Source organism: Nycticebus coucang, chromosome 5 (genome assembly GCF_027406575.1).
Source record: "Nycticebus coucang isolate mNycCou1 chromosome 5, mNycCou1.pri, whole genome shotgun sequence".
NCBI classification, from domain to species: Eukaryota; Metazoa; Chordata; class Mammalia; order Primates; family Lorisidae; genus Nycticebus; species Nycticebus coucang.
In genome coordinates this window covers 120,919,286-120,942,553 of record NC_069784.1, presented here as the reverse complement: position 1 = coordinate 120,942,553, position 23,268 = coordinate 120,919,286, and the positions used below count along the sequence as shown (strand labels likewise).

The following is a 23,268-nucleotide window of genomic DNA, read 5'->3' as shown; positions in this document are numbered from 1 at the left end:
CTCTCTCTTTCTCTCAGTCTCTCCCACTTCATGACCAAAAGGGGTTTCTGATTAAAATACCAGGTGACACATTCTTCCCAAATTTTCTGATTAAATGATTGAGATCAACGTAATCTCTCTGAAACGTTCAGTCAGTGTTGAAAAGGATTCTACCGGTTTCCTAGTCTGCACATCAACAGCAGCTCACTATAAACTAGATCACAAGTATGTCGTCAAGTGCCATCCGCTGATTAATGCTTCTAATTATGTTCATCTAATAAAGTATAAGATGATGATAACCAAGAGGCTCCCAAGAGCAGATTAACCTGCTTAATTAACGTGTGGCCTAAGTCTTTCAAGAGGGCCATGAAAGATGATATGGGTGCATCCATGCGGCCAGGGACTTCTCAAATCCCCCCTCCCCTTTTTTTAATAGACACAGAATACAGATAATTTAGGGGAAAATCAAGACCTCCAAAGAAAGAGAGTTAGGGAAACTTCCACATACCAAGTTCACAGTATTCAGAGAGGGGAAACAAATGGACAGGAACCAGGGACACAGCCCACACTCTGTAGGGAGCTCAACAGCCTTCTGACCAGAATTCAGCCCAGGTAGAAATGGAATCTAAAGACCTTTTTAATTTTCCCACAAAGTGGGCCAAAGAAAAGAAACTCAGGGTTGAGCTGGGAAAGAAATAGGGGCTGACGATGAAGGATGTTAACAGGGATGGAGCAGGAAAGCAGCAAGCCATGGAACAGACAACCAGGACCTCGGTGAGCAACCGGAGATCTCACTAAGATTTCCTGAACTGGCAGTTTTATGACTTACTCAAATTTGATGTGTGCCGACGGCAGTAGACAGGTTACTGGGAGCCCTGAAAGGAGTGGAGAACAGCTGAGAGGGTAAGTTTCAGGAGGCCAATGATACCTGTTTTGTCCACCGCTGTACCGTCATAGCTGGAACAGCCACTGCCCAATAGTAGGCACTAAATGAATACTTGTTAAATGAATACATAGGTCTCTATACACACAATGCCTTTAAAATTAAAAAAAAGAATAAGAGAAAATTCTCCCCTTTCTCCTTCAAGAATCAAAGGACAGGAGTCTTAGATTAAAGGTCTTTAGTTTCCAGCCACACTACTGCCCACCCCTTCCTAGGCTGCTTTCCGGCTACACACAGCAGCTGATGGTTGGTGACCAAGCAACTAAGAAGTCAGGAGCTTTCCACCCATGCTGAGCCATTCTTATGAGTTAAGTATTCTCTTGTTTACCTACGGCCTAAAGAAGTGATAAATTGATTGAAGAGGAGAATGCATGCCTTTGCTAGGATTACCGGTCCCCCAGAATGGCAAAAGCTCTAATTCACTCTTGAAAGCTTCCAGCTTTCTACTAAGGAGCAACACCCACAACAAAAAACTAAGCATTTAGCCTTCTCCTGTCCTTTATGTTTAAATCGGAAAGTAATGTCCCACATGCTGATTACAATAAAACACACACATGTAAATTATTGCCATCTTTTCTTATGAGGCAAATGTGATTTATGGATGGTTGTAACACTGATTAGAGAACATAGCAGATGGCAAACACCTAATTGAAAATGTTGTGTCCATCAAACTAAGTTTATCATATAATTCTTCGTCAATAATGTTATTGATATTTGCTTATTAAATGGGATTTCATTACTGTGGTATCCATAAGCATGAATAAAGGTTTTTTGGATTTTTACCAAATCGATGGGCGTACTCAGCTGGCTCATTATATTTAAGGGAAGGTTAAGACTAGATTCATTATATCCCGATAGATATTACAGAATTTAATTTGTGACGGATCACATTACTGCTCGGTAGGTAAGAACGCTGGGAAAGAAACAGTATATTTTTCTGTGCTTTTTCAGGCATTACCACTTTACTAATCGAATTTAGATTTGAGAAGCTAATTAAATTATTGCCATGGTCTATAGACCTGAAAGCAATTACTTATATTTCAAGGGGTTTTTTTGAGACAGAGTCTCACTTTGTCACCCTCAATACAGTTAGCTGAGGTGTCATAGCTCACAGCAATCTCAAACTCTTGGGCTCCAGTGATTCTCTTGTCTCAGCTTCCCAAGTAGCTGGGACTACAGGTGCCCACCATGACTCCTGGCTCATTTATAGAGATGGGATCTCACTCTTGCTCAGGTGGGTCTCAGACTCATGAGCTCAAGCAATCCATCTGCCTCGGCCTCCCAGAGTGCTAGGGATTATAGGTGTGAGCCACACTGCCTGGCCTAACTTCAAGTTTTTGTTTGAAAATATAAAGGACAAAGTCAAATACTGCCTCGACACCTTTGCTCTCCATGTTAGGAAATTAGCGAACTGGTGTGTGAGTCTATTAAGCATCGCGACATTTCAGTAAAGAAAAAGCAGTAGCAAATGGAAAAACCAACAGTTATCAACATATTTACAGTAATTATAACATGAACTCTTTTAAAGTAGAAGAATATCGAAAATAAAATCTGATTTCTTGAATTATCTAGATATGTTAATGATTGAATTGGTAGTTCTGAGCATCGAGTTGAAGCCTTGGTTCAGATTCTGGCTCTGTCAGGTGACAGGAGGTTTCTAAACCTCTCACACTTTCCGTTTTCTGATCTGTCCAGTGGGTGGTAACAGTACTCACACCTCAAAGAGTTGTTATGAGAATTAAATGAAACAAGGCACATAAGTTTTTGGCATAGGGCCTGGCACATTGTGAGCACCTGTTAAATTCTGGCTTATGTGTCCACAGTCGCTGACATTTCTCACTGCCCCCTTCCCTTACGGGAACTGATGTTTCTCCACTTAGCATCATAATTAAAGAGGGACACTAGGTCACCTTGAGTCCCATGTTATTCAAGCTGACTCAATTCAGAGCCCTCTCCTGGAATGGTCTAGATCTAAAGAAGAGTTAGTCCTTCCAGGCTGTGAGATGCAAGGTCACAGGAAAGCTATGAAAATGACAAGTCTTAGGCCTGAGAGGAAGATGTTGAGGAAAGCCTTCTGGGTGGCACTGCAGTCCCTATGGCCATCTGTGTCCCTGCCCTTACTGTGGCTTAGTTACAGGGGCCAGGACATTGCCCTCATGCCTCTGCTTACGGAAGCTGTGCACCTGTCACTGACGACTAGTGGGGTTCCAATCAATAAAGCTGTTATTAGGAAAACAAAAAGCCCTGGGCAGAAGACACCCATTAGTTTTACTAACCTAATTACTCGTATTAGTAATGTGTAATTGGCCTCATTTTATTAGACACCACAAAAATCATGTTGTAACCTTAAGTTATACAGAGAATCAGCAAAAAAGTAACTTCTACCAAACTATGTGATAATTTCACATTTTTGCTCATTTAATGATCATGATATTCTATTTGCACGTTTGCTAATATTTGCATAAAATAGACTAACATAGTGCACTGAAAATGTCATTTATCACTTCTTTGTTACGTCATAAAATATGTGAGATTTCACCAAGAAGAAAATTACCCAATATTAGCTTTCTAAAATATGTGACATAAAGAATTTTTCTTCATAAAAAAAATAATAAAATAAAATATAATGAAATATTTTAAGATCAGCCTGAGCAAGAGTGAGACCCCATCTCTAAAAACTAGCTGGGCATTGTGGTGGGCACCTGTAGTCCCAGCTATGTCAGAGGCTGAGGCAAGAGGATTGCTTAGCCCTTAGGAGTCTGAGGTTGCTGTGAGCCATGACGTCACAGCACTCTACCCAGGGGGACAAAGTGAGACTCTGTCTCAAAAAAAAAAAAATTAAAAGAAAAGAATGTACTCTGAGTTAAAATATTTAATATTACTAAATACACATAGTCACTTATGAAAGGACAAAAGGGGAAAACATTAATCCATATATACTCTTTTATCTGAAAAGATGATGTTATTAATCATTAATCACCATATAAAGTTGTGTAGCACATACACATACAGACAGCTACATGCACCATAAGCTACCACAACTCCACACTAAATTAAGGAATATCTCATTTTTTCCTGTCATTATTAATGAAGTATCATTTAAATGAAGCAAAATTGACTATACCAGTCTAAAACAAAAATGATGATCAGGGAAATCTAAATAAAATAATAGCTATAGGAACAGTAATGCTTTGACTAGAATAATTTTTTTGTTCTATTTAAACTTACTTTTTTATTATCATTTTTTTCCAGTTACCCAGCATGCCACAATCTGATTGTTAACCTGGATGGAACAGTGAAATAAATGATTTACAAAGAGATATTTACATTCATCTGAATTATACTTGATATGCCACAATGCACCGTGACCTTCCTCAGGTGATGCCGCCTCCGACTGCAGGGGGGCTCTTCCTTATCTCCACATTTGTGTCCCGGCACCAAGGATGGGCTGGAGCTGAAGTCTAATACTGGATGAGGAGAGCTCCTGGTATAATGTTTGCAGAAATAACTTGAAGTTATGTTTCTAAATCTGCTCATTTGTACGTTAGGTGGTACATATGAATTTCAATAAATGAAGTTTTTAAAGACTTGAGTTTAATGTTTCCTTTTTACCTTGTTGTGATGAACAGAACACACTGAAAAGGCACATATTTTAACTAGGCCAAAGCGTATTAGGACAACATTTTCCTGCCATTCATTTTTCTTTCTCTTTGTTTTCATGAGCTATGTAGCATCCTTCAGCTTTATTTGCCTTTAAGCAACACCCTGGAAGACTCCATTGTTATTCAGCATCCTACCAATTTGTGCACCTTGAGGAGACACCAGGAAGCACTATGCACTATTCTTTCCAATCTTGGTGTACAAATTTTGGTGAAAAGCAGGATCATTATACCTGTCTACATTCTTCAGCCATCAGAGGTGATAAATATCAAGAAAGAAAAAGGTTTCCAAGCACAGGGGAAAAAAATGCTCTCTGGCGCAAATTGTATAATAAGACGCTTTACGTGACTTTGTGCATACGCCTTCATTTCTTGGTTGAACAATGTTCATTTGCCCACGAATGCCCGTGAAGTCTTGATGTCCATGGGTGATATCGGGCTTCCTCTGCAGTATCCACCATGAATTAAAAATAGATAGATAGCTATCTCAATAGTTGTTCAGTCCCTCTCTCGAATGCTTGCTTCTTACTAAATTCCACCCAAATCTGAGTGATAGGCACCTCCTTTATGCTTTGATCTGATATGCTTTACTAAAGCTTTGCATATGCACATCGCCACCCTTCCACAATTGCTTATTCTGAACTATAAGCTAAATCTTCTTAGTCTAATTAGTTTTGATTTATCTTCTAGAAAGTTAAAAAATGTACCAACAATCAGTGTATCTCATTTAGCCTTCACTGCTAGGGAAAAACAGAAACCAAGAGGTCAAAAGATGACTATTGGTGCACAATGAACAATGGTGGGCTCATGACTTCCAAAGATTGTAAAATTACTTGTTAAAGTTGCTATGATAGTAAGACAGTAGCAGCAACAGCATGGGACCTTAGCCTGAGATACAGTTTCATGCAAAACCCCAAAATCGGAGTGTGTTTGCTTCATGGTGGTGAGGGGTGAAGCCCCTTGGTTGGTCTGGGATGTTGGAAGGTTGGGGGGTGATGTCCAGGAATTGTTTTTAGTAACAAATCCAAGATGACAGTGAAGTAGCAGAATGAAAGAGACTTATTCTCGTCCACTTGCAGAGTAGGAAAAGTGAGGGAAGTGTGGTCGCCTCTAATTGTCCACACAGTCCATACCATCCTCATCATATTTTTCAACTGGTGCTATTGCAATAGTCTGAGCTGTAAATTCTTCATCAAAATACCTGGTATCTGTCTCAGATGTCACTTGAGGTTTAAAAGGAGGTACAAGCTTTTTATCATATACACCTTGCCAGTTTACTCCAGAAAAGAAACTGTGTCTCATAATTTCTTTTGCATCATCTGGTCCTCCACCAAGGTGTTTATTTGGATCCTTTATCAAGAGCCCTGAAACAATGATTTTGCATCTGAAAAGAGTGTTCGAGGAAATTTAATGTCTTCCATTAGTATTAGTTCAAAAAGTTTCTCATGGTCCTGATTGTAGAAAGGTAACCTCCCCACATCATCTCATACATGACGACCCCCAGGCCCCACCAGTCCACTGCTTGGCCATGGTCGTTATCTTCTAACACCTCTGATGCAAGGTACTCTGGAGTTCCACAGAATGTCTTCATGGTGGCTGCATCCGTGATCCCTTCTTTGCAAAGTCCAAAATCTGTAATTTTTATGTGGCCGTCTTTGTCCAGCATGAAATTCTCCAACTTGAGATCACGGTATGCAATCTTTCTGGAATGTAGATAGTCCAAGGCAGAGACAATTTCTGCACCATAGAAACGTGTCCGGTCCTCAGAGAACACCCGCTCTCTCGACAAATGGAAAAACAGCTCTCCGCCATTAACATATTCCATCACAAAACACAAACGGTCTTTGGTCTGGAAGGAATACTTCAAGGATGTCAGAAAGGGATGCCTAGTGTTCTCTAATACTCCGCTTTCAGTTAGAGCGTGTGCCACTTCAACCTTTGCAATAATGATTTGTTTCTTTAGAATCTTCATAGCACAGTATTTTCCGCTTGCCTTCTCTCGAACCAAAATAACTTTTCCCAAAGTGCCTTTACCTAGTAGTTTCAAATAGTCAAAATCACTCATTGTCTTTCTTTTATGCTGGGTTGTGGAAGCATCTATCTCTTCCTGCCCTATATTGTCAGTCTGTGAGGTTGGACTACAATTCATTCTCTCCTCTTCTCGTCTCTGCAGCCGGTCTGCTGCAGCCCGGATGGCTTCTGTCCACTCTTCCCTTTCTCCGGAGTATCTACGTGAAATGTTCTCTCTGTAACAGCGGTGCACTGGAGACATCTGATTATAAATGTGTCTGGCTTTGGTCGTTCTATTTACATTAACTGGCATTTTGCCACTGAAAAGTTGTTGGGGGTATAAGGTAAATCCACATCTTGAGGTTTCTCTTTATATCCCATGAATGAGCCATCTGTCTTCAAAAGGAAATATCTTGGCCTCCAGTTTTTTATATACTCTCCCCTCTTCTGAACCCAACCTTCTTTCACAATGGTAACATTGCTCATGATGGCTCCCCTCTGAGCCACCAACTTGGAGAAATGACACTTTGTGATATCAGCTTTAAGATATGGATTCTTTGCTGCTGCCGCTGCCCTTCCCACTCTCTAGCGATAACTCAGCCTGCACGGAGGATGGAGCTGTCCTCCCCCCACCCCACAGAGCCTCTGGCCCCCTGGAGCCCAGTGTGGCCGGCAGGAGGGCAGGCGAAGGGCTGCGAGGAGGGAGGAGGGTGGGAGCTGGCAGGGCTGGGCAGGGCCGCAGAGAGGGAGCACTAGAACAATGTTTAAAGAAGATTTGTGGGAAAATTTATGAACAAAATAATGCAACTATTTTTTTTTAATCTTAAAAAAAGAAAAAAATCAAAGGCCAGGCACAGTGGCTCACCTGTAATCCTAGCATTCAGGGAGGCCCAGGCGGGTGGATTGTTTGAGCTCACAAGTTTGAGACCAGCCTGAGCAAGAGCAAGACTCCATCTCTACTAAAAATAGAAAAAAAGACTAGTTGGGCATGGTGGTGCATGCCTGAAGTTCTAGCTTCTCGGGAGGCTGAGGCAAGAAGTTTCATGAGCCCAGGAGTTTGAGGTTGCTGTGAGCTATGATGATGCCATGGACTCTACGCAGGGCAACAGAGTGAGACTCTGTCTCAAAAAAAAACAGAAAACAAAAAACTAAGAGAGTAAGAGTTTTTTATACATTATATAATTTTCTAGACATTTTTAGAGGCAAAATATCCTGTAAGGTTGTTAGCAGCTTTATTTAGTGATTGATACCCTAACCTTAAACCATAAAACATTTTGGGGAAGGGGGTGCTTGTGCGTATGAGTGCCTGCCTGCCTGCACCTGTAGGCAGTGTGGACAGAGGCGTGCAGACAGAAGGCTCTGACTCTTAAGCACATCTGACTTTTAACCTGAACGGAAGGTACTCAGCAGGTGAGAAGGCACAGGCGACCCCTGACTCCCACCACAGTGTAAGGTAGGGGTGGGCTAAGCCTTACCCTGCTTCATTATGCACCTGTGTGGCTGTCACAGGAACTCACATCTGGGGACTGAGAACAGCAAAGGGAGTTAGCAACACAAGGGACAAAGCAGAAACACTGATGTAAGCTTGAGAGACCCTGGACACAAGTCAAGACAGAGCTGGGAGGTCAGTGGCCAGACGGCCCAGCAATCAGAGGAAACAGAGATGAGTCCAAAGCCAACGAAAATCCAGGGATCAAGGAAGTCACTGACACAGAGGTTTAGGGCTCTATTCCTGCATCTACCCTGCATCAGCTGGAAGACCTCTGTCAGAGCCACAGTATCTTCCTGGCCTTTGTATTTTTATTAAATTAAAAAAACAATACCGTATGATCTGCTCAGTTCATAGAAATAGATGGGAGAATGAACGCAAAAGTCGTTTGAAAAATGAAAAGAACAATGCAAAGGATAACAAAAGGTTAATTGTTCTACTGTGCTATTTTTTAACAGAGCCAAACTGGCGATTAAAATCAAATGAAAAACCATTTGACTGCCTTAAAAGGAAAAATTATATCCAGCAGAACCTCTCTGTAAGGTGACCACCCAAGACATTGAACGAGTTGGTCAAGATCTGAAGGTGGCCAACATAAGGAGCTACTGACATGTACCTGTGATCCATGTCCCGCCTATGAAAATTAGGTCAACTTAAGGAGGTGGTCAATGTAGGGAGGTGGTTGACTATGGAGGTTCTCCTGTACTGACATGATACAGATTAAATAAAATGAAGTATTCCCCTATTGCTCAAACAAGATAAGAAGACTACTGACAAAAATTTCAAACTTCGTAAAATTTCTATAATTATTCAGATCATTTTAGTTCAATTAAAAATCATACTTAATAGCCATTTACAAGACAGGTGAGCTATTCTTGGTAGCTGAATTTTCCAGACAGCTATTTTTCACTCATTTAGCTCTATCTATCTATCTATCTATCTATCTATCTATCTATCTATCTATCTATCTATCTATCTATCTATCTATCTGAGACAGAGTCTCACTCTGTTACCCTTGGGTAGAGTGCCCTGGTGTCATAGCTCATAGCAACCTAAAACTCTTAGGCACAAGCAAGCCTCCTGCCTCAGCCTCCCAAGTAGCTGGGACTACAAGTTCTCACCATGACGCCCAGCTAATTTTTCTATTTTTAGTAGAGACTGGTTCTGGTTGTTGCTCAGGCCGGTCTCAAACTCCTGAGCTTAAGCAATCCACCCGCCTCAGCCTCTCAAAGTGCTGGGATTACAGGCGTGAGCCACTGAGTCAGCACTACTTATTTTTAATGGTTTCTATTTTGGCAGGCTATTTATTAAAATGTAGTATGAATTCCTGTGCCTTCTCTTGACTGATTTATATTCTGCCTTTGAAAGTATACTAATCATAATTCACAGAATCAGTTTTTCTTTTACTGTTAAAAGTTCCAAAACACTACCATTTTGTTGGTTTTAGAATTCTCATATATCCCTGTAATAATTTTTCTTTCTCTTCGCTGTGGCCAGACTGCCAGAACCATTTCTCAGTGCCCACCTTTGTTCCTGTCGTGCCATTTCCATTTTGCTAATTCACTGGACATCAAGTCCAACTTGTTTAAAGTCTGAGTTAACACCTCTAGGAGAGTACTCGTGTGGCTTTCCCCAGGAACTACGAATAGTATCTGCCTGTGTTTTCCAAGCAATGTCTACCTTGGATGCTCAGACCACTGTTCATACTCTTCAGATTCTCAATCACTGGGAGCAGTCACTTAGGAAGAGGGAAGGGTGAGCTTCAGGCACAGAGATCGGAAACACCATCAGAGAGAGATGACAGGTGCCAGGGAATCAGGACAGGAAGGTATCCAGGAAGATGCAAAGCCTGAGGGATGGGCACTGGAATGGTCAAGGAAGCCACTTCCTGCAGAACATCATGAGAAGGCCGGTGTCCAGTGGACATGGAGGGTGGTGCAGAGAGAGACACCAGTGGGGCTGAACAGAAAAGCTGAGACCACCACACTGTGCAGCCTCCAGCACAGGTTGAGGGCTCAGATCCCGTTCCAAGGGCAGATTTTACATCAGGAGAGCAAATGCCAGGCGTGTGCTTTAGATCTGTCACTCTCGCATCCATGTTAATGGAAAGATACTAATGAAGAAAGTACTGAAACAGGCCTCGCAAAAGACCAGAAAAAAAGGGCCTATAGGATGATCATTTTCATGGTGATTTTTTAACATGTAAGAAGTACATACTGGCTTGGCACCTGCAGCACAGTGATTATGGCGCCAGCCACATACACTAAGGCTGGTGGATTCAAACCTGGACCTGGCCTGCTAAACAAGGACAACTGCAACAAAAAAATAGCCAAGAATTGCGGTGGGCACCTGCAGTCCCAGCTACTTGGGAGGCTAGGCTGAGGCAAGAGAATTGCTTAAGCCCAGAAGTTTGACATTGCTGTGAGCTATGACACCACGGCACTCTACCGAGGGTGACATAATGAGACTCTGTCTCAAAAAATAAAAAAATACATACAACACTACAAGACAATTGATAATAGAAAACATTTGCAAAAGGAACTGGAAGAAAGAAAAAGCATTGAGGAGAAAATCCATGGAGCACAGTTATTTTCTGGAATAGGATTAGAGTATAAAGAGGAGCCACTGTGCTCCTCTTTACCTTTACTTAAAGGTAAAGAAGTGGATCCATCTGGCTATTGCATGGTGCACGTGGCATACTCAAAAAATGCTTATTAAATAGACTGCAAAAAATCATGACATGATTCCTACCTGCTTTAAGCCCTACATCATTGGGTTGTATAGCATCACACGCTAATGTTCAAATGTTTCTGATAGTGGCTGTACGTGAGTCATGCTAAACAACAAAGTACAAAAAAGTATTATGGCCAATCTTTTTTCATTTACTTTTTTTTTTGTAGAGGCAGAGTCTCACTTTACTGCCCTCGGTAGAGTGCCGTGGGGTCACACGGCTCACAGCAATCTTCAGCTCTTGGGCTTACGTGATTCTCTTGCCTCAGCCTCCGGAGCAGCTGGGACTGCAGGTGCCAGCCACAACGCCCAGCTATTTTTTTGTTGCAGTTTGGCCGGGGCTGGGTTTGAACCCACCACCCTCGGTATATGGGGCCAGCACCCTACTCGCTGAGCCACAGGCGCCGCCCTTTTTCATTTACTTTTAACAGCAGGTAAAATCAGCCAGTATTACAGAAAATAGTATCAGGAAATTATAAAGTCTGAAAATAGCTACTCATAAAAAAATCCCATAAATTCACTTGACCATGTTTTCTTGCCCTTCATCAAACATAGTATTTGAAACATCCTGAATGTAACAGCATAATAAAAACTCAGAAAGCAGTATGTTTTTAACCACTGAGCGACTGGCTCCTGAAGAGAAGTTATAGTCAAGTGAAGCTTTAAAATTAGAGCAATACTATAAATAGGATACAGTGTAGCTTATTTTAAACTTTCTGCAAAGTATTGGGGGAGCAAGGAGACAAGAAAAGCAGATGTAAGGTAGACTTTAAAATGAATAAGGTGGCTGGGTGCGGTGGCTCACATCCAGTAATCCTAGTACTCTGGGAGGCCAAGATGGGTGGATTGCTTGAGCTCACAGGTTCGAGACCAGCCTGAGCAAAAAGCAAGATCCCATCTCTATGAAAAATAGAAAAACTGAGGCAAGAGGAACACTTGCATCCAAGAGTTGGAGGTTGCTGTGAGCTATGATGCCACAGCACTCTACCCAGGGCAACGGATTAAGACTCTATCTTAAATAAATAAATAAAATGGATAAATGGGTAAGGCGAGATAAGTGCATTTGTTTTTTTCTCCCAAGCTTAAAAACAAACAAACAAAACCCCACCCTTGATGTCTAAACCTTCAGTAGTGCCTTCTTTCTTGCTGTATAAAGGTGCAATGTTTTGAGTGCCTGGGTCCTCGGTAGTCTGGACCACACAGCACAGACATGCTCGCTCCCCATCCCCACCCCTTGTCTAGGCACCCTCTGCCCACCAGGCCGGCTGTGTACTGATCCTCCAACACACAGCTGCTCTGAGAATCCTGTCCCCAGTGTGGCCACCCCTCTTGCCTTGATCATACCCCACCCATATCCCGAAGGCTAGCTCGGGAGCCACCCTATCCCCTCTGACCTTCCAACTCATTCTCTCTTGAAATGCCCACACCACTTAGAACCTTGAGGGTACAACCCAGAACCTGAGTATGTACCCTTTCATATTCATTTTCTCACCCTTTGGGCTAGTTTTGATATTTAACTAAATAGAAACCTTATCAGGAACATGTGTCTTATGCTTTATCCATCCCCAACAATGCTCGGCCCATACATCCATTCACTGCATAAGCACCCATTATGTGCCAGGTAATGCTCTAGATTATACAAAATATAGCAGTAAAAAAACAAAATAAAACAAACCCCCGAAACATAGGTCTGCGTGGAGCTGACGTTCCACGGGGGTGGAATGAGAGGCAGAGTTCTAGGGGACCAGGTCAAAGATGTAACAAGGAGCGGGTCAGCTCAGAGCCTGCAAGCTGCGACCAGGAATCTGATTCCTCTGAGTGAAAGGAGGAGCCCTCAGGAGCTTGCAGCAGAGCAGTGATCTGCTAGGACTTACATTTTTAAGTGCTCATTATGGCTACTATGTTGGAAATCTCTAATAAGGAAGCAAGGACAGAACAGGGAGATGAGTTGGAGGAATCTGCAACAATCCAAGTGAGAGGTGGTGGGAGCTTAGACCAGAAGGGGATAGTGGAAATGGTAAAGGATCCGGCTCTGGGTGCATTTTGAATGTAGGGATGACAGGATTTGCTGATGTAATGGACTTAGGGAATAAAAGAACAAGGAAGTCAAGGGTGGCTCAAGGAATTCTGCCCTAAGCAACTCAGAGGGCAGAGTGTCAAGGAGCAAGATGCAAAGCCTACAGGAAGAACAGAGTCCGGGTGCCAGGAGAGAGCAAGGGGTTGTTGACAGATAGAGGAGAGGACTCCATAAATATTGATCATTTAACCTGAAAAGTTGGGGTTTATTTGTATTTTACCTTAAAAATCAATGATCCAATTATCCATCTCTACTATTTACAATACGATTATCTACAGTTCTACCTCATGAACTCAAGATTGTGAAGCAAAGAAAGTTCTTTGATTGTGAGGTTAGTGAATTCAACCCTTCCAAAGGTCTCTCTACAACTTGGGTTCACTTTCTTTTTTTTTTTTTTTTTTTTATTGTTGGGGATTCATTGAACACTTTCTTTGTTTTTAAATATAGTGGTGTTGGTGGTGGGAGAGAAGAGAATCATCGCAACCATCTGGGTCATACAAATGTTCCCTTAATAGACTACATGTAAAGTCAGGATAGTAGATAAAACAATTTCTTAATACCTCTCATTGATGTAGCCATGCATTCTTTACCAAGGTTTCACTGAATGCCTGAGGGATGCAGGCATTACGTAGTACGTAAAACTATTAAAACTGGATTATTCAATTCAGGGCAAAGTAAGAGTATTTTAACATCTGAAAACAAATCACTATAAATGGAAGCAGCACATATTAGGTATCGCACTGGGCTGGGATCTGAGAAGGTCACTTATCCCCTGTGGACCTCAATTTTCTCATCTGTAAAGTGAGTGGGTTTGCACTAGTTTCACTTCTGTGGCTCTTACTCATTCTAATATAATTATGTCAAGGAAAATAAGCAAGATTTAAAACATTCTTTTGAAAATAATTCAGATGATAAAAGAAGAGAAGGTAGACAATTCTAAGATCATTCAAAGAAGTAGAATAGTGTATAATGGTCAGACAATGAAAACAGTTGTGAAAAAATAGGTTGAAAAATCGGGTTGCGCCTGTGGCTTCAGGAGTAAGGCACCATCCCCATATACAGGGGGTGGCAGGTTCAAACCTGGCCCTGGCCAAAAAAAAAAAAAGGTTGAAAAATCAAGAGGGATTGGATCACAAAGATTCTTATAGAGCATGCCAGAACCAAGAACTTTTGTCAGTATGCAATATATTTGTCAGGGAAGGGAAACAACTACAACATGGTGATAAGATTTGCTCCATCAGGACTAAAACAGAGGAAAGAGGATATATGGGCCAATGCTACGTGGAGCACACGGAGGACAGAACACTGTATTGGGACATGTGGTACCAAAGTAGCAATGGTTTCTGCTAAAAGCATTCCAAGACTGTACACAAATGGTGAGAATCTGGGACTAAAGGTAGTGGGTATGCATGTGTGCACGTATACATATATAATAGAGAACTCAGAAAGAATAATTATCCAAAGATAGAAATAACAATTATAAATGATTTGCAGACTGTGGAGTTTGATACCAGTGGAAGACTCAGCACTGACTTAGGTTTTCAGTAGGCTGACTGGAAAAACAGTGATACTAGCAACAAAAGATCAAAAATAATTGGCCTGTAATCCTAGCACTCTGGGAGGCCGAGCTGGGTGGATGGCTTGAGGTCAGAAGTTTGACACCAGCCTGAGCAAGAGTGAGATCCAGTCTCTATTAAAAATTAAAAAAAAAAAAAAAAAAAAAAAAACCTATCCAGGTGTTGTGGTGGATGCCCAGAGAAGCCACTTGGGAGGCTGGGGCAAGAGAATCACGTAAGCCCAGGAGTTGGAATTTGCTGTGAGCAATGACACCATGGCACTCTACCAAGGGCAGCAACGTGAGATTGTCTCAAAATAAACAAATAAATAATAAATAAATAAATTTATTCTAATCAAAGAGTTTCCTTGAGTAAGTCTCAGTAGGAAAATGGCTCCCTGTGCAAATGTCTACTCCAGGTCCAGCTCCAAAGTATTCCTAACTGTGCTTCCCTTACATGTAATAAATGCTCATGATTTACCCTGCTGGACACAAGCAATCTTTCAGGTTTCCTGTTACTATGTGAAGTGAATGATAGAAACATATTTTGAATGACATGTTTATTTTTTAAAATGCACCAGAATGCTTTTATTGTTAACAGTGGAAAGTCATAATAAAGATATATGATGGACCCCAAGTTCATGATACATTTTCTCTTAGATTTACTGTGTGATATATAGCTATTTGCTAGAAAAGTCATTATTGTTTCAATTTTAAGCCAAAGCACATAAATGTTATAGGCTGTTATTTTTAAATTAAATACAGGTTGTTGTCTGCTGGTAAAACAAAGACACTTCAGGGTCTCATTTTCAAAAGTAATCGTACTTTGTAGATATTTAAATATTTTATATATTTACTATTACATTTTAATAACCTTCCTCTATTTACAATTATTTATTATGTAACTTCTTTAAACATAAGAAACATACATTTTTACTTCTTAGAGAAATTATTTTTACAATTACAGTGTACTTTTTAGATACATCTTTTTTTTGCAGTTAATTTTCTTTTAAAATTATGGAATACAAAGCAATTTTGTTTTCTTAATTTAGGAATCTATATATTTGTTAGCTAATTGACATATTCAATTAAAGTAACATTTAGAAGAAAAGTTGTAAATATTAGTACCTCATCTGCCAAATGGAAATTTCCTATTTGATTCTGGGTTTTTGTTCCACTGACATATGGTTTGTGTGATGTAGTGAAGGAACCAGTCTCACCTGTTTTTTTCTTTTTTTTTTTTTTTGCTGTTTTTGGCCGGGCGGGGTTTGAACTCACCACCTCTGGTATATGGGACCAGCACCCTACTCCTTTGAGCCACAGGCGCCGCCCAGTCTCACCTGTTTTTGATTGCAGGTTTCTTCTCGGTTCTTCAGGGGCCTCAATTGGCTGATCAGCCAGGAAAACTCGAGCCTGGTCGACAGCATTCAGGACAGAATGTTCTTTCTCCTTTAACTCCCGTCTCAGGGCCTTTGCAAAGAGAAGCAAAAGTCGAATTTGTAAACTTACATATTCACCAAATAATGGAACATCCCTAAATAGACCATTCTGCTCACACTGTCAAAGGAACCATGAACAACCAGCTATGTTAGAAGTGAAAATACGGTATCAATTTTACAGGTAGGAATGATGAAAACTATGAATAAAAGCAAAAAGATGACTCCCATAGAACTTAAATATGAAAAAAAGACTTTAAACATTCACCTAAGGGACACCGCTATCCTGTAGCATATGAACTTATGCAAAATGTCCTTTCAGGCTTTTCACTAGATTGAGTAACATATAATAGCCTGTTCTAGGATCTTTTTTTCTTGTAACACTGACTGACAAAAAAATGAGATCCGAAAGTACAGAGGAAGGTAATTTCACAAGTAGTAATGAGATCCTCAGAAGTGTTTTACATTCTTCAGAATATATCGAGAAAAAAATTAAGAGATAGAAACAAATTAAAGTACCTATATGAAATGAAAGCTAAACCAAAGAGAAAGCACATAAAATAGTTTCCAATTATCTTAAAATATGTTCCATCTCTCATGCTGAGGCAATTTCTGTTTTTCCTTTGTGAAGTTTTTCATGCAAATCTGTGATTCTCTGAACAGTTTCTCTTTAGCACTTTTCTTCTTTTCAGTGAGGCTAAAGTTTCACCCCCACGCCTCCCCTCCCTCAGCAACCACTCAGCCTCCCTCAGTGCCGACTGCAAGGTAAGAACAAATGAAGATTTTTTTCATGTGCCATTTAGAGGCTGTTGCTAAATCAAGAATTGTTATCTTTTTAAAAGTATACACGTGAACACTACTGGCTCTGATACTTTGCTTTCCGTGTTTTATTTTGCCTTTCCCTGGTAACATACCTGAAAACCCAGTTTGTTAGTTTATAAAATATTGCAGTCTAGTAGCATTTCAGAACCAATAACAATCTTTCTTTCTGAACATAACCAATCTTTCAGTAATATTTTACAAAACTATCTTGGGATGACAGAATATTGCAGGCTAAATCCTCATCGTTTGCAGATTATAAGAAGTAAAAATAACAATACCTAGAAGTACCAGAGTAATAATCCTATGTAAATATATGGTGCTAAATATCAGAAGGAAGGGAGGAGGGAGGGAAAGTGGGAGGGAGGAAAGAGGAAAGAAAGAAAGAACTATAGTGAGGCGGTGGAAAGAGATAAAGAGGAGGCAAGGAATAGTAACAGATGTAGAGACAAAAAGCTTTTTTTGCGTAACACTGTAAATACTATTTGACTTTTAAAACTATGTACAACTATGACTTCAATACAAAAATTGAATTAAAAGAAAAAAAGGAAACCAATAAAACCACCAACCTGCAGTTCTGATGTAGCAATGAAATGCAGGATACGGACGCAATAAAATTTTCTCTGAAATGTACAGATATGTTTAGGCAGCCTTCCTAGTATTGATAAAACCAAAAAACTGTGAAGCTAGCCCAGGTCAACAAAATTCCCACAAAAATTAACACCGATGGAGTATTAAATGACATGTTAGTGGAGAGGGGACAAAACCCTGTCATCTCTTATTTAAGAAATGCACAAATGATCAATGCCTGGGGGAAAGCACACCCCAACTGCTCAGATTGGATTATGACACAGTGTATATTTGTATCGAAACAACACATGGACCTCATAAATAGTATGCACTCGTGATAAGTAAAAATAAGACGTTTTAAGAAACTGAAAAAAAAAAAAGTTTTTAAAGGAAAAAAAGAAATTTCCAGGGTATAAGAAGAAGTTCCTTGAGCCACAGGTTCTGGCGGCGCCTGTGGCTCAGTGAGTAGGGCGCCGGCCCCATATGCCGAAGGTGGCAGGTTCAAACCCAGCCCTGGCCAAACTGCAACCAAAAAATAGCTGGGTGTTGTGGCGGGCGCCTGTAGTCCCAGCTACTCGGGAGGCTGAGACAGGAGAATCGCCTAAGCCCAGGAGTTGGAGGTTGCTGTGAGCCGTGTGACGCTACGGCACTCTACCGAGGGCAATAAAGTGAAAACTCTGTCTCTACCAAAAAAAAAAAAAAAAAGAAGAAGTTCCAGGGTATAACATCCTATGAAGTAAAAAAGATTATCTTCTGACTTTTAAAGCTTCTGACACATGGAAATAAAGGAGACACAAGAGAAATGGGAAAACACACATTGTTTTTAATCCAGAAATATATATACACACTTGTAGATCTTGAGCCAATTTTTCTTTTAACTTAGATCATTGTCATTACAGCAAGAAGCTCTAGAGGAATGAATTTATTTCCCAAACCACCTGGAAATATAAAATGATGACACGAATCATCACATTGCTTGAAAAAAAATAGCAGTGAAAATCAGCGAGTAATATAGCAAAATTATTTTTTAAAAATTTTAGCAGCTGTTGAGTATTGATCTCCCTAACCCAAATCTAGCCAGTAAATGTGGGAGGGGTAAACGATTCTTAAACTGCTATGCAAGAACCGTGCCAGATTTCTTCCTTTGGTAAGGGCAATCACGGGACTATCACCTATTTAATGGGAGCTGTGGGAGAGAACACCAAACAGGAGGATGGACTCATGGACAGTATTTAGAGACTTAGCACACAAGACAAACCAGAAAATAACAGTAGAAAATTAAAGTCTGAGAGCTTGTGAGGACTCCGAAATGCTTCCTGGCAGAGTTGGTGCCTAACCTCAGTCTGGGGAAAGAAAAGTGCTCCCAAGAGAGAACACTGAACAGTAGCAGGAGAATGAGGGAGTGTCACTATGTCCCCAGAACACTACAAGCCCTTCAGCACCCAGAGAATGGCCTCACCTAAGGCCCAAGCTGTGGGCCAAAAGGACCACTGTCCGGGCTCTGCTGCACCCAGGGCTCAGCCCAGGAAAGAGCGACAGCTGGACACGAACGGTGCAGAGTGGGCATCCGTCAGATTTATATTTTTGTTTTTTATAGTATCATTGCCAGGTCTCCAGTGTGAATATTATTAAAAAGCCCCACGTGTCTAGAGAATCTATTTTCCCTTCTGACCACATAAAAGTCCAGCACTTCATAAAAAAAAAATCCTCTCTGCCCAGGGGCTGGCTGGAGAATGTCTCCTGAGCTCCTCTGATACACCAGGGAAGGAGGCAAGTGCCAGCAAGTGAGAAGGAGCCAGGTCGGTGCACACATGGGGCTCAGCTCACCGTCCAAACACCCTAGACAGCAGTACACGTTCGGCAGGGTCTGTTCAGGCCTTTTTTGCGTATTTCATTTTGTTATTCAATTTGTCCTATTTCAATTATATTTAATTGCAGTCACAAATGGATTTAACTTTCAACAGCATTACACATATAATCATTTCACCACTCTTTCACCTCTCAATTAGACATAAAAGAAAACCTGTATTTCCCAACCACCTGGGTAACATTAATGATAAGGCAATTAGAACTCCAGTGAGTTGTTTTGTATACAGAGCTACAAAGTGGCGTTCAGCTTTAAGTTCCAATATCACATGATGTGTGTGTGTATGTGTATACCTTCTTGAGTGAGGAATTTTTAATTGGAATTTTTCTATTTTAATGACTTTATATTTTCATTCAAAACAACTGTTTCCAGACAATAACAAATATTGGTGAAGATGTGAAAAAACGGGAATCCTCATGTGCTGTCAGTGGAATGCTAAAAGGTACCATTTTGCAGCGCAAAAGAGAACAAAGACCTTGCCAAATCTGTTCATTCTAACTTGAAATAATTTTTTTTTTTTTTTGGGAGACTGAGTCTCACTATGTAGCCCTGGGTAGAGAGCTGTGGCGTCACAGCTCACAGCAACATCAAACTCTTGGGCTTAAGTGATTCTCTTGCCTCAGCCTTCCAAGTAGCTGGGACTACAGCTGCCTGCCACAATGCCCGGCTATTTTTTGGTTCTAATTCTCATTGTTGTTTGGCAGGCCTGGGCGGGATTCATACCTGCCAGCTCTGGGGTATGTGGCTGGCAACCTAGCCACTGAGCCCTAAATTGAAATAATTAATGGATTTTAACTTTCTACTTTGCAAATTACTGTTATAATTTTTCGATGTAAGGTTAGTTTTCTTCCACCATGTATCAGCTAGTCTGTGTTAAAAGTGTATCAGTCATCTGTGGGTTTTTACTTTACTAATAGCAAATATACTTTCCTGTCCCCCTAGGTAGAAAAGGAACTGGTCTCTCTGGAAGAGATGGTAATGGGTTCACTCCATCTTTTCACATTTTCTCACATCCTCACCCATGAGGTAGCTCTGTAGGACGTGTTTTGAAACTACTACTACTCATTAGAAATGAATGGCGTATTCATTATCACTATTGTGTATCAAACCCCGTTAAAACTTAGTGGCTTAGGGCGGTGCCTGTGGCTCAAAGGAGTAGGGCACTGGCCCCATATGCTGGAGTGGCAGGTTCAAATCCAGCCCCGGCCAAAAACTGCAAAAAAAACAACTTAGTGGCTTAAAAAAAATGACAATTTATTTTTCATGATTCTGTGGGTTGGCAATTTGACTAGCCCTGCCACTACTACCACCCAGGATTACCTTTGAGGCTAAAGTCATTTGCAGCTTGAATGGGGCTAGCAGTCCACAGCGGCCTTGTATGCCTGGAAACCACCACTGCCCACTGGCTGCGGTGCCTTGGTTTCCCTCTGTGTGGTTTCTAATTGCCGTCCAATATGGTAACCACTAGTTACGTTTTTGAGCTGTGGCTAGTCAAACTAAGGAACTGAAAGTTAACTTTTACCTAATTGTAAGTAAGTTAAAGTTAAATATAAATGGTACATGTGGCTAAGGGTGACCATCTCAGCACAGCTCTAGAATTTGCACTTCTCTGTGTCATGTTCTGTTATTGGAAGCAAGTCATGAGACCAGCCAGATTCAAGAGAATGGAGACATAAACACTTTCCTCTTGATGCCAGGAGGAAAACCATCCCTCTGCAGAGGGGCTTGGACACGGGGAGGCATGATTCACTATTATAACAATTTACCATACCGTGTAAGGGGAAAAGAGACAGGTGTGTTGAAGATGGGGCTGACAATATTGTATATAAGTGGCCAAGAAAGGCATTTCGAAAACAGTGATATGTGAAAAAGCCTTGAGGAAAGTGCAGGAGCAAACCATGAGACTCTCTGGCGAAAGAGCCGTCTATGCAGAGGGGACGGAAAGTGCCAAGGCCCTGCGGCTGGTGCACATCCAGCTGTCAGGGTCCAGTGCGTGAAGGGTGAGGTGACTGCCTCTGAAAATACTTTATATCATGAAAGTTGGGCCATGGGGGTGAGAGAAAATCTTTCTGGTTGAGAGAAGCACCTAATAACCATGTACTTCTCCACCTACCAGACTTCTGGCTACTCTGCTGACTCAAAGCTCAGGCACTGAACTAACTGCTCCTATATGATGACCTGTCACATACTTTATGCATTTTCCATTCTCTAGGCTGAGCATCTTTAATCAGAAAATCCCAAACCTAAAACTTTGTGAGCATTGACATGATGTCACAAGTGAAATATTCTACATCTGACACCTAGGCTTTCTTGAAGGCTTGACATGTGCAAACTTTGTTTCATCACAAAATTATATAAAGTATCATATAAAACTACCTTCAGGCTATGTGTGTAAGGTATATCTGAAATATAAATGAATTTTGTGTTTAAAACATGGGTCCCATCCCCAAGATAACTCATTATGTATATGCAAATATTCCAACATCCCCAAAAGTGTGAATTTTGAAACATTTCTAGTCGCAAGCATTTTAAATAAGAAACCTGTAGTAGGTAAGCGGCAAGACCCTCAACCTCCTGCCAGACACACATATGTCAAATCAAGTTCTGGTCCAGTGGTAGGCCAGCATCAGGTGTAACTAGGAGGAAAAGGTAAAATAATCTCAACATGGAAAATGCAGATTCTGTTTTAAAGGTGGTATGTTCTAGGCTGCTCAGTAGAAATGCATATAATCCCAGACACCTCAAGAGTCAAAAATAATAAACGGAAAACACATGTCTGTAAGAAAACATTCAACAGGTGGCATTCAAGTGTAGATTTTCCAACAAAGATCTCCAGCTCAACAAAAATTTTAAAAGATATATTCACTCATACGGTATATAAAGAAATACGCTGGCACAAGAGGAGACAACAGTTAATCTGCTATGGACCCAGAAGCCAGGTGTTGTAGCCAGCACCTGTAGTCCCAGCTACTCGGGAGGCGGAGGCAGGAGGATTGCGCAAATCCAGGAGTTAGAGATTGCTGTGAGCTTTGATCCCGCAGCACTCTACTCTGGGCAACAGAGTGAGACTCTGTCTCAAAATAAATAAATAAGCTTTGGAGGGGAAAAAAAAAAAATGCTTTGGACCCAGTCTTTAAGAAACGTGTCATCTGGGGGGGAGGAGGGAATTAGTTATGCCAGCCAGAAAGTGTGACATGCCACAAATCTTTGACAGCAGCGCAGATGGAGCACTTAAAAAGGAGCCCCATTACATACAAATGCATGGGGGGGGGTCGACTTTCTCAAAATCATGTTAACTGTGTGTTGAAGAAGAAACTGAAATTAGATTAAAAGTATTTAGAAGGAAATGAATCCAAGAAAGCAGAATGTAAAGTAATCTAGTGTCCATGGTTTCCCTATTACGTATCGTGAGCATGCTCAAACTAAAAGAATCCCTAGAATATCAGATTAATAAAACTTTATTGTAAATGTCAGAATTTATCTACCTAAATCACAGAGTTTTCATTCTCAACCAAGTTCCTAAGAGCCCAGTGTCCCCTTTATTAGAGTCTGCCCTTCCTCCCCTCTGACCCCTTCACTTTCACACCCAGGATGCTCTTTGGCAGCCACTGGTGTTCCTCTGAGTGCCAGACAGCAGAATAAATTACTGCTTATTCAACTTTAAATGCCTTCAGAGAGATTCTCAATTATGCTCCTAAATGGTCTGGGAACATTTCTCCTCACCTGCTATAACTTAGGGGGATGGCCAGAGGATTAAGGGATAAGGAGGGATGCAGACGTGCCCAGTGCGGCTCAGGTCAGGTGCACTGGCAAATCCATCAGCTGCTCCTGGCCCTCATGAGCACAGCATCAGCTCACTGGAAGGGCTGAGCTTCTGCCAAGCAAACAGCAGTTATAATAGCAGTTATTCCTGGCAGTGCTCACATAGATAGGATCCTGCAAGTTTCCTAATAAGAAAACAGGGTCTGAGGGAAGCGGGATGGAGGACAGGAATACCTGGTATCCTCTCCCGTCCTAAACTAGCACCTGGCCATACCAGACGTAAATAGAGGGAGAAGACATGCAAATGTGTGTGTGTACTAACGGGACCCTGGAAGCCACCTGCCTTCTTTAAAGAGCAACTCTTTCTGAGAC

The 23,268-nt window shown here is 41.1% G+C and overlaps 1 protein-coding gene and 1 pseudogene across 9 annotated transcripts in view; both read right to left on the bottom strand.

Moving 5' to 3' along the window:
- UTRN (utrophin) overlaps positions 1–23,268 on the bottom strand; it is a 533,531-nt gene that overhangs the window by 111,504 nt on the left and 398,759 nt on the right. For all 9 annotated transcript variants that reach the window (XM_053590883.1, XM_053590887.1, XM_053590886.1 and 6 more), the window contains one exon: positions 15,783–15,912. In XM_053590883.1, coding sequence (XP_053446858.1) covers positions 15,783–15,912 — 130 coding nt within the window. The remainder of the gene's footprint in view (positions 1–15,782; positions 15,913–23,268) is intronic.
- LOC128585704 (RAC-gamma serine/threonine-protein kinase-like) lies at positions 5,641–7,126 on the bottom strand (annotated as a pseudogene).